This window comes from Bufo bufo, chromosome 6, assembly GCF_905171765.1.
Source record: "Bufo bufo chromosome 6, aBufBuf1.1, whole genome shotgun sequence".
Lineage (NCBI taxonomy): Eukaryota > Metazoa > Chordata > Amphibia > Anura > Bufonidae > Bufo > Bufo bufo.
Window position 1 is genome coordinate 220805260 of NC_053394.1, and position 11283 is coordinate 220816542.

At 39.6% G+C, this 11283-nt stretch overlaps 1 protein-coding gene across 1 annotated transcript; it reads left to right on the forward strand.

The window, feature by feature from the left end:
* Positions 1–524: 524 nt before the first annotated feature.
* Positions 525–9945, forward strand: LOC121004974 (pulmonary surfactant-associated protein A-like). Its single transcript, XM_040437449.1, has 5 exons — positions 525–668; positions 1388–1571; positions 6568–6687; positions 8699–8776; positions 9393–9945. The coding sequence occupies exons 2-5, from the start codon at positions 1400–1402 to the stop codon at positions 9767–9769; spliced, it is 747 nt and encodes a 248-aa protein (XP_040293383.1). The 5' UTR covers positions 525–668; positions 1388–1399; the 3' UTR covers positions 9770–9945.
* Positions 9946–11283: the final 1338 nt, after the last annotated feature.

Below are 11283 nucleotides of genomic sequence, written 5' to 3' on the forward strand. Positions count from 1 at the left end.
GCAGAGCCGTCCTATACCCTCTTTTTTTATTATAGGAAATTATTAGGTTGCAACTCCATTGTGTGACTAGCCACATGCTGCCAAGCCACGCTCACCCACAGCAACCAATAGACAGGAAGGTTTGTGGCAAACTCACGTGACCACTAGTTGGGCATTTTCCACTAGTGGCCACATGGGGATTGTCACACTGAGGGTAACACCCTTGGTGTTATATGATATGTTTTGGTAGGCTCTGTCAATACAAAGTATAAAAAAAAGTTTATGTGCACTGCTGCAGAAAATGCTAATATATGCTTTATCTCTCCTAGGATTTTAATTTTACAGAATCTCTAGTTTAGAAATATCTAGATCATAGAAATAATTATCATTCCAACACAGGGAAATATTGCACAGAACATTTGTTGGTGTTCTACTACTTCTAGTAGTAGTTCTAGTGAATACCAGATATTAGCAGGAATTTTTTAAGTAAACTCTTATTTTACAGAAAGATTGTAGAGTATATTGCGCAAGACACTTGTGGTTCAGTGTAACCATGGAAATGACTGATAGTGCAGCAATAGAGTGTCCACAATGAGGTCCTTATTCCGTATAAAAAGGTGACATTCATTGCCATTCTTCATTCAAGGGGACAGCCATTACCATCTCATTGATCAATCAATTCCCAAAAGGTATGATATTTCCGTAAACCTATAAAAATATTGTATATATTTTATTATTGCATGATTCTAGACATTTTGAATGAGGTAGATTAGGCCATGATTGGTGGGGAATACTTACACACACAACATGTATACCAAGAAGAGTATTAATTGTTTTGTAAACAATAACAGTATGCGTGGTATTCGAGACATGTACAACACCAGCCTAGGTTCACACCAAATCTGGTTGTTAGGTTCAGTTGGATTGTCTGTAATGGCTAAAAAGCATGTAACTTTTCATTATGCAGTAACATAGGCCTGTGTAATAAAAATTGAGGTTACTTTCATGTGTGTTCTAAGGGTGAACATAAGAGCAGAGGCCCCATTGCAAGAACATTATAGGAGTCAATTACTTGCAAGGAGCTCAGCATGGAATCCCACTTATGTTTCTCAAATCCACAATCCACTAGCAACAGTGGCCATTATTTAGCTTACTCTTTTGAAGGCAATCAAATGCTTTATCATTTTTATTAAGTTGTTTTACTACAAATTTCTCAAAACAACAAATTGCTCCCTTTGCATGTAACCCAATAGAAAATATGAGTCTGCTTTTAAGGTGGAAATAGGCTGTGTTCATGACATATCTATCAGGAGAATTTCACAGCGTACATGCCAGAACCTTGACCACACACATGTAGTAAATCGAGCGATACATGTTCAATTTATACAAAATGACATTTACTTTGCAGGTAACCCAAAAAATGTGGCTCCGGCTATCAGTTGCGTTAATTGTCACACTTATGTCAGTGACATGTCATGCTCAGTCTTCTGATAAATGTATGGGAGCACCAGGGATTCCAGGCACACCAGGAAACAATGGTCTTTCAGGAAGAGATGGCAGGGATGGCATGAAAGGGGACGCAGGTTTACCTGGTAAGAATGAGCAGTTATATACGGTAGTTTGTGTTTTTAATTATTTGTACCAGTGCAATCTCATGTTAGTTACCTACCATATATTTGGTTGTACCCTATCCATACTCTTTTCAAAGGGAAGAAACATACAGTAGGACTCTTCTTATTGCACCATTCAATCAACCTCCTCTTGCTGCATACCCTAAATGCAGCAGTCAAGTTGATCTGTATGTCCATTCACTACACTAACTGCTTCTACTGTGTCAGTCATTTCATTGGCTGCCTATCTTCTCCAGAATTCAATTTAGTGGAATATACTATCCCCTACAGTCCTGAAACATTCCAGTTTTCACGTCGGCCACTTGAGCACAGACTATAGTTTGTTATTTCCTGTTTTCTGCAGCTAACTATTTAGATTTGCTGTAGAGACTGGGACATAATCAGCTCATTGCTAATATGATAATTTCCAGCCATTCCCTTGTCCTTAGGGGATAGACTGTACTTGGCTTCTGTAAACCGAACACTTTTTTGGACCAGTAAATTACATTTATTCCTGTAATTCCCACAGACCCTATTTCGTATTCATCATTTACCTGCATCAGCCAGGCCCATAATAATAAAAAATCATATTGACACATATATTTGTCAGAAACCTATAATTCATTGTAATTTTTTTATATAATATATAAAACATGCTTTCGCTTTTGTGGGAACAACATTTAAAAAAAATATTGGGGAAATATGCTTAAAGGGTATGCTCACCAATACAGATAAGTGGAGTTATGAAAAATTTGATTTGGTTGCTTCATCAAATTTCACAAAGAAATTCACTTCTTGACCAAGGACTTTGTCATGAAGGTATTTCTTTGGATGTAGTGGGTGCAATGACAGGGAACGGCGATTGCACCACTCCCCCTCAGGTGCCACATTCATTGCGGCATCTGAGGTTAACATTATGGCCTTTTATGGGTTAATCCGGAAAAAAAAAGCACCTCCTTTGTGGCTGTGCTCTCCCTCTTTAGGACTGGCACCCTATTGGTAAAGAGCATAATTGTCACAGTGCGGTTCACTGTGACAGTTGTGGCCATGAGGGCTGGCTGCATGCTCTCTCACATACTGGCTACAGGCTGATTCCTGTGTATTTAACAAAAATGGAGTGGCTCTACTGCTCCGTAGGGTGGAGAGGTGCTCAATATCTAGGTGTAAACTCCAAACACCAGAAAGTAAAGAATTTCAAATAATATTGGAGATATGGCACTCAATATCTGGAAAATTTTTGCTCAAAACAAGTCACTTTATTGGTGCAATAAAATATTTAAAATGTCATACAAAGTACGTAATTTGTGCAGAATTTAAATAACATAATAATAAAAAGTCACAATCGACAATATAAAAAATCACTTATAGTGTATATATAAACACACATCAGACAGCAAATGGGTACTTGTCTATAATCTGATTGAATAGGTCCAGAAGGTTCTGGACCTATTCAATCAGATTATAGACAAGTACCCATTTGCTGTCTGATGTGTGTTTATATATACACTATAAGTGATTTTTTATATTGTCGATTGTGACTTTTTATTATTATGTTATTTAAATTCTGCACAAATTATGTACTTTGTATGACATTTTAAATATTTTATTGCACCAATAAAGTGACTTGTTTTGAGCAAAAATTTTCCAGATATTGAGTGCCATATCTCCAATATTATTTGATTCCTGTGTATGCTGGTTGTTTGGGGCTGCGTGCTGGATGCAGTGTTGTGTGTGAACTGTTGTCTGTGTTTGTGTTTACCCACGTCCATATCTCTGTGGCTCCTGTCATCGGTGCTGTGCAGGCTGGCTGCATGTACCTTGTGTACTTGCTGTGGGTGTTCCCATGTATGCTGGCTCTGTGGTGCATGCTGGCTGCGGCCTTGAGTGTGAACAGGGTCTGAGTATGGATGCAGTGTGCGGTTCTGTCACATCTTGTTGTGTAGGCTGACAGCCTGTTACCTCGTACTGACTACAGTTTAACCTGTGTATGGTGGTTGTTGTTTAGGCGTGCTGGCTGCCGCATTCTGTGACTGTGTGAACTGACACATATTGTTGTTCTTTGGTTCTGGTTACTCCTGGTTCTGGTGGGGTTAACTTTTCCTGATCTGCTCCTGGGTGTGGCTTAGCAGGTGCCTTCATTATTGCAGCTATTTCTTTCTGTGAGTTGTGGTGCTTGGGGTCAGTTCTGTCTTGTGCCTTGCTGGGTGTAGCCCCTTCCTGCTGACCCAGGAGGTTTTGCCATATGCCCTTCTGTGTGGTGTTGCCTGGTAAAGCATTGTTGTTGTTGCATCCTTGTCCATGCCTTGCCTTATCATCTGTACCTGTTCTGTGTCTTGATCCTCTGTGTTCCTTGTTTAGCTTGACAATGCTCAACTGTGTCTGATCCAGTCTGTTTCTTGTATAGCCTGGCAGTGTTCAGTTGCTTCTGATAGCATGGGAGTGCTCTACTGTGTCTGATCCAGTCTGTTTCTTGTATAGCCTGGCAATGTTTTACTGCTTCTGATCCTGTCTGTTCCATGTCTAGTCTGGCAGTGCCTAACTGCTTCTGATCCTGTCTGTTTCATGTGTACCCTGGCTGTGCCTAACTGCTTCTGTTCCTGTCCTGTGTATGTCCTGCCTTCGTGAGAGGGCTCCTGGGTTCTCCGGAGGGAGGACATCTAGTCTGTGCACAGCTCTGCCGGTGACTGCCATGCTTACATTAAGAAACATAGAATGTGGCGTCAGATGAAAACCATTTGGCCCATCTAGTCTGCCCAATATACTGAATACTATGAATAGCCCCTGGCCCTATCTTATATGAAGGATGGCCTTATGCTTATCCCATGCATGCTTAAACTCCTTCACTGTATTTGCAGCTACCACTTCTGCAGGAAGGCTATTCCATGCATCCACTACTCTCTCAGTAAAGTAATACTTCCTGATATCACTTTTAAACCTTTGCCCCTCTAATTTAAAACTATGTCCTCTTGTAGCAGTTTTTCTTCTTTTAAATATTCTCCTCTTTTACCTTGTTGATTCCCTTTATGTATTTAAAAGTTTCTATCATATCTGCTCTGTCTCGTCTTTCTTCCACGCTATACATGTTAAGGTCCTTTAACCTTTCCTGGTAAGTTTTATCCTGCAATCCATGTACTAGTTTAGTAGCAATATGGGTCCCAGAACAGATCCCTGAGGTACCCCACTGGTAACAAGACCATGGTCTGAATATACTCCATTGACTACAACCCTCTGTTGTCTGTCCCTCAGCCACTGCCTAATCCATTCAACAATATGGGTGTCCAAGCACAAAGACTGCAATTTATTGATAAGCCTTCTATGTGGGACAGTATCAAAAGCCTTATTAAAGTCTAGATAAGCGATGTCTACTGCACTTCCGCCATCTATTATTTTAGTCACCCAATCAAAAATATCTATAAGATTAGTTTGACATGATCTCCCTGATGTAAATCCATGCTGTTTTTCATCTTTCAATCCATGGGATTTTAGATGTACCACAATCCTCTCCTTAAGTATGGTTTTCATTCATTTCCCCACTATTGATGTCAGGCTTACTGGCCTATAGTTGCCCGATTCCTCTCTACTACCTTTCTTGTTAATGGGCACAACATTTGCTAATTTCCAATCTTCTGAGACGACTCCTGTTACTAGTGATTGGTTAAATAAATCTGTTAATGGTTTTGCTAGTACACCGCTAAGCTCTTTTAATAGCTTTGGGTGTATCCCATCAGGCCCCTGTGACTTTGTATAAATTTTAGACAGCTGACTTCCGCATGGGGTCCAGGCCTCCTGTCTTGCCGGTGCACTGGGTTCAGTGGTACCACTATTATCCTTGCCTGATGTTGCTGTGTTACTGTTAATGTTTATTTATTACATGTGTAAAAATGTACTCAGTTGGTTTCCTGGTCGGTAATCTACCTGTGTGCCGGTAATCTAACTGTCCTTCAGAACATGACAATATTGAGATTAAGCCTGTAGTGAGTACACCCATCACATTTTTGTAAATATTTTACTACATCATTTCATTGGACAACACTGAAGATATGACACTTTGATACAATGTAAAGTAGTTAGTGTCCAGCTTGTATAACAGTGTAAATTTGGTGTGCCCTCAAAATAACTCAACACAGCCATTAAGGTCTAAACTGCTGGCAACAAAAGTGAGTACACCCTTAAATGAAAATGGCCAAATTGTGCCCAAAAGTGTCAGTATTTTGTGTGGCCACCATTATTTTCCAGCACTGCCTTAACTCTCTTGGCATGGAGTTCACTAGTGTTTCACAGGTTGCCACTGGATTCCTCTTCCACTTAGACCTTGTGCTCCTCTACCTACTGTTTTAGGATGCTCTACAGATGCTCAATAGAGTTTAGGTCTGGAGACATGCTTGGCCAGGCCAGCACCTTTACCCTCAGTTTTTTTTTGCAAAGCAGCAGTCGTCTTGGAGGTTTGTTTGAGGTCATTACTATGTTGGAATACTGACCTGCAGCCCAGTTTCTGAAGGGAGGGGATCATGTTCTGCTTCATTATGTCACAGTACATTTCGGCATTCATGGTTCCCTCAGTGAACTGTAGCTCCCCACAGCTAGCAGCACTCATGCAGCCCCAAACTATGACACTCCCACCATGCTTGACAATTTCACTGAGGGGTGTACTCACTTTTGTTGCCAGCGGTTTAGACATTAATAGCTGTGTGTTGAGATCATTTGAGGGCACACCAAGTTATACAAGCCGTACACTGACTACTTTTCATTGTATCAAAGTGTCATACCTTCAGTGTTGTCCCAGGAAAAGATATAATAGAATATTTACAAAAATGTGAGGGTGTACTCACTTTTGTGATATATTTTATATATATATATATATATATATATATATATATATATATATATATATTTATTTATTTATTTTTTTGGGTTGCCAGATATTTTCAGAAATCTTTTTTTTTTTTAGAAGATTAAAGTATTTGCTATTGCATTTCAGGGCCAATGGGTCCACCAGGAGGAAACCCCGGACTACCAGGTAGAGATGGGCTTACTGGAGCACCAGGAGCACCAGGTGTACAAGGGTTAAAGGGTGAGAAGGGGAACATTGGACCTCCAGGTAAATGAATATGTGCATTTTCTGTTTGTTAGGAAAAACACAAACCTCAGTTTTTTACATTTCTGTACATTCAAGTAATGTTGAATATGCATTATTTAACGTTTGTTTCTATTATTGTTGTGTTATATGCTTTCCAATCATAACCAATAATGCTTTCTAAATTTGGAAATTTTTCTTCTGATAGCTTTTACATTTTCTGGAGAAGCCAGTAAACAGCATGCTTAAATGTAATTGGACGAAGACTTCAGATGACCGCACACATAGGAGGAGATTAATCAAACTTGTGCAAAGGAATACTGGCTTAGAAACCAATCAGATTCCTCCTTTCATTTTCCAAAGGAGCTGTGAATGATGAAAGTTGGAATCTCATTGCTAGGGATTTTCATAAATCTCCTCCATAGTACTTATGATTAGGGTTGAGCAAACTGAACTTACTGAACTTTGCGAGTTCGGGTACCTGGACTTTTTTACTGAAGTTCGGTGTTCAGGTGATTTAATTATTTTCCATAATAACAGGGTTATAATGGAAAATAATAGCATTCTTAAGACAGAATGCTAAATAAAATGTCCATTGAGGGGTTAAAAATAATAAAAAAAACCTCACCTCATCCACTTGATCGTGCATCCCTTCTATCTTCATTCAGCAGGACCTGCAATGATGTCACACAGGTCCTGAAGAATGAAGAGGATACTGGCTGCGATCAAGTGGATGAGATGAGTTTTTTCCCCTCAATGGCTTTTTCATTTAGCATTCTGTCTTAAGAATGCTATTATTTTTTTGTTATAACCAGGTTATAACGGAAAATAATAAAGTGAAGTTCTGGTGCCCATTGACATTAGTAGGGTCTAGGTTCGGGGTCAAGTTCGGGTCAGGAACCCGAACATTGACCTGAAGTTCGGCTGAACCCGGTGAACCCAAACTTCCACGGGTTCGCTTATCCCTACTTATGATACTATTCCTACCACACAATTCAACTACTACATGAGTGTGAGTTTACATTTTTGGAATTTTTATTACTTCTGTAATTAATGCTAATGCATTTAAAGCTGACAACTGAAACAAATGTAATGAGCTATAGATATAGAATAAATATTATATAATTATTCCTAATTGATCAAATGAATAGCTCCTGAAATTCTAATATAAAGATGCAGCTGAGCTAAACTTGATGGTTAATTTGTTAAGTAAAAAATGTCAAGAAAAAGATTTTGTAACTAACTTTTCAGGGGATTTAAATGACCTTTGTCAAGAGATAACCAAGGTAACACTGTGCCATGTGTTATCAGAGTCGATTTTAGCTTGACTACATCTGTACGTGAGAGTAAAGACTATGGGGGTAATTTATTAAGACCGAAGTCACCTGTGCTGGCGGTGGATGCGCCAAAGTTATGTAGAGGTGCTGGGCTGAACATAATTTTGGCGTATGCAGCATCGGTCTGGACCATTAGACCATTTTCTACTCTTAAAACAAGCATAGAAAATCATGAATGAGATGGGCCTGCTGGCCAGTCCCCTTCCCTGCCGACACACACTTTTTTAGACCTGGCGTGAGCAGGGAAAAGTCACAGATTGTGACTCAAATAACCTTTGCTCAGCAATCTGCACCAGAAATACTCCTAATATAGTCATATTTCTGGATAGTAGATGAACCCCTAATCTTTTATTGGTTCAATACATCTTACTTGAGGAATGAATCAGCTAGTAGTAATTTAAAATGTCCTACCATTTTGTTTCTACAGCTCCTAAGAGTCTCCATGATAACAGATAACATAAACATTGTACAGTCTCAGAATTCTAGTATAGTACCTTTTCTTTACTACTTGCTAACCTACCAAATGTACATTAGCAGACGATAGAGGACAAATTGTCTTTTGAAGATGCATTGTCTACAAAGGAATTGTAGGGGGAAAAAAGAAATAAATTTCAATTAAGACCTAATGATAAATTATTTTATACTTTCATTTAAGAGGCATTCATGCAGTAAATAATTTGTGTTTATGATTTTTTAAGGTACTCCTGCATCACTGGACAATGAACTGCAGCTTCAGTTAGCTTTTATGAACAAGCGCATAAGGAAACTTGAAGGAGGTGGGTATATACACTCAGAAAGGTAAACAAAAAAGATAGATAGATAGACTGGTTTTGGTGGATGGTCTTTTTCAAGTGCAAGACACTTGTTGAATAGCTCAGCACAGAGAACTATCTCTGTAACAATCTGCCACTCTCTGAATCTCTGTAACAATCTGCCACTAATTGTAAGCAATCCAATACACAGTAAAAAGGTGCATTAAATGCGGCCTTTACCTACTAAGCCCATTTGGGATTGCATAGTATATATACCTCTAATCTATTTATCATCTATTTAATTTTCATTTCAATAGTTTTATCTACTGTTATGGCACACTGCAGGAATCCACTAAAAGTGAAGGGGGCACAGTGCTCTTGACCATTCCCTGCACAGGGAACTACAGCACAACCTCATTCCACTTAATGGCATTTGTTGCATTGTGCACGAGAACTACCGAAGGGAAAGCTGTTCCTTTGGATTGGAATATTATATTATGAAATAGGTGAACAAATACTATCATATTGGTCCTATTGACTAACCAAGCTTTATTATATTATACATTTGTAAAACAATTACCAATACTGAACTAGTAGAAAAAGTAATTAAGAGGATCTTGTTACTTGTCTTGTATTTTAGTTTTGTTCTTGGATGGAAAAATCCAACATGTAAAGGATAAAATACTTGCAACAAATGGCAAAGAAGTAGACTTTAAAACTTCCAAGGCAATTTGTGAAAATGTTGGTGGTAGTATAGCTACGCCCATGAATGAAGCTGAAAATAGTGCCATATTAACAATTTTAAAGCAGTATAACAGATATGCTTACTTGGGAATCATTGAAGGAGCAACATCTGGAGACTTCCATTACTTGGATGGGCATCATGTAAACTACACCAACTGGAGAAGAAGTGAGCCTGGTGGGAATGGGAAAGAAAACTGTATAGAAATGTACACAGATGGCACATGGAATGATAAGGCTTGTAATCAATATCGGCTTTGTGTTTGTGAGTTTTAAACCTACCTTAAATAACGATTTTAATTTTCCCCAAAAATTTTTTGCAATTAATTCTCAAATGAAACATACAGCTTCCATTATATTTTAAAATAATTGAACAAAGGTGAAATGATACACATTATTTTATATTTTCAGTATTTTGCTTCTCACAAATGAAACTACATGCTACAAATATATGCTATACAGGTATGCGTAAAGTAACAGTCTAAAGTCTGGACATACCTAAATGAATGTTGGTTTCTCTTGATCCAAGTAGAACAAGCAAGCTGGTACTCAGAGTCTTTAGTTGTTTACTCACATAGAGGCAACGTGTTTTGGCTCCTAACAAGCCTTTCTAAAATGTACATACATCTCTCTTGATTCGGAGACATGTTAAATAAAAGCTTTCATTGTAAATGGGTTGTCCTCTATTTTTTATACTTATGACTAGAGTTGAGCGAACACCTGGATGTTCGGGTTCGATAAGTTCCGCCGAACTTCCCGAAAATGTTCGGGTTCGGGATCCGAACTCGACCCGAACTTCGCCCCGAAGCCCACTTAAGTCAATGGGGACCCGAACTTTTCAGCACTAAAAAGGCTGTAAAATAGCCCAGGAAATGGCTAGAGGGCTGCAAAAGGCAGCAAAATGTAGGTAAATCCCCTGCAAACAAATGTGGATAGGGAAATGAATAAAAATTAAATAAATAAAAATTAACCAATATCAATTGGAGAGAGGTCCCATAGCAGAGAATCAGGCTTCATGTCACCCACCACTGGAACAGGCCACTGTCAGATATTTAGGCCCCGGCACCCAGACAGAGGAGAGAGGTCCCATTGCAGAGAATCAGGCTTCATGTCACCCACCACTGGAACAGGCCACTGTCAGATATTTAGGCCCCGGCACCCAGACAGAGGAGAGAGGTCCCATAGCAGAGAATCAGGCTTCATGTCACCCACCACTGGAACAGGCCACTGTCAGATATACAGGCCCCGGCACCCGGACAGAGGAGAGAGGTCCCATTGCAGAGAATCAGGCTTCATGTCACCCACACCTGTAACAGGCCACTGTCAGATATTTAGGCCCGGGCACTCAGACAGAGGAGAGAGGTCCCATAGCAGAGAATCAGGCTTCATGTCACCCACCACTCGAACAGGCCACTGTCAGATATTTAGGCCCAGGCACCCAGACAGAGGAGAGAGGTCCCATTGCAGAGAATCAGGCTTCATGTCACCCACCACTGGAACAGGCCACTGTCAGATATTTAGGCCCCGGCACCCAGACAGAGGAGAGAGGTCCCATTGCAGAGAATCAGGCTTCATGTCACCCACCACTGGAACAGGCCACTGTCAGATATTTAGGCCCCGGCACCCAGACGGAGGAGAAGTTTATTCAACTTTGGGTTGCCCCGCAATATAATGGTAAAATAAAAAAAAAGAGGATTGAATGAAGTGCCCTGGAGTACAAGAATATATTGTTAAGGGGATGTAGTTATAAATGTCTAATCTGCACAAGGGATGGACAGGTCCTGTGGGAT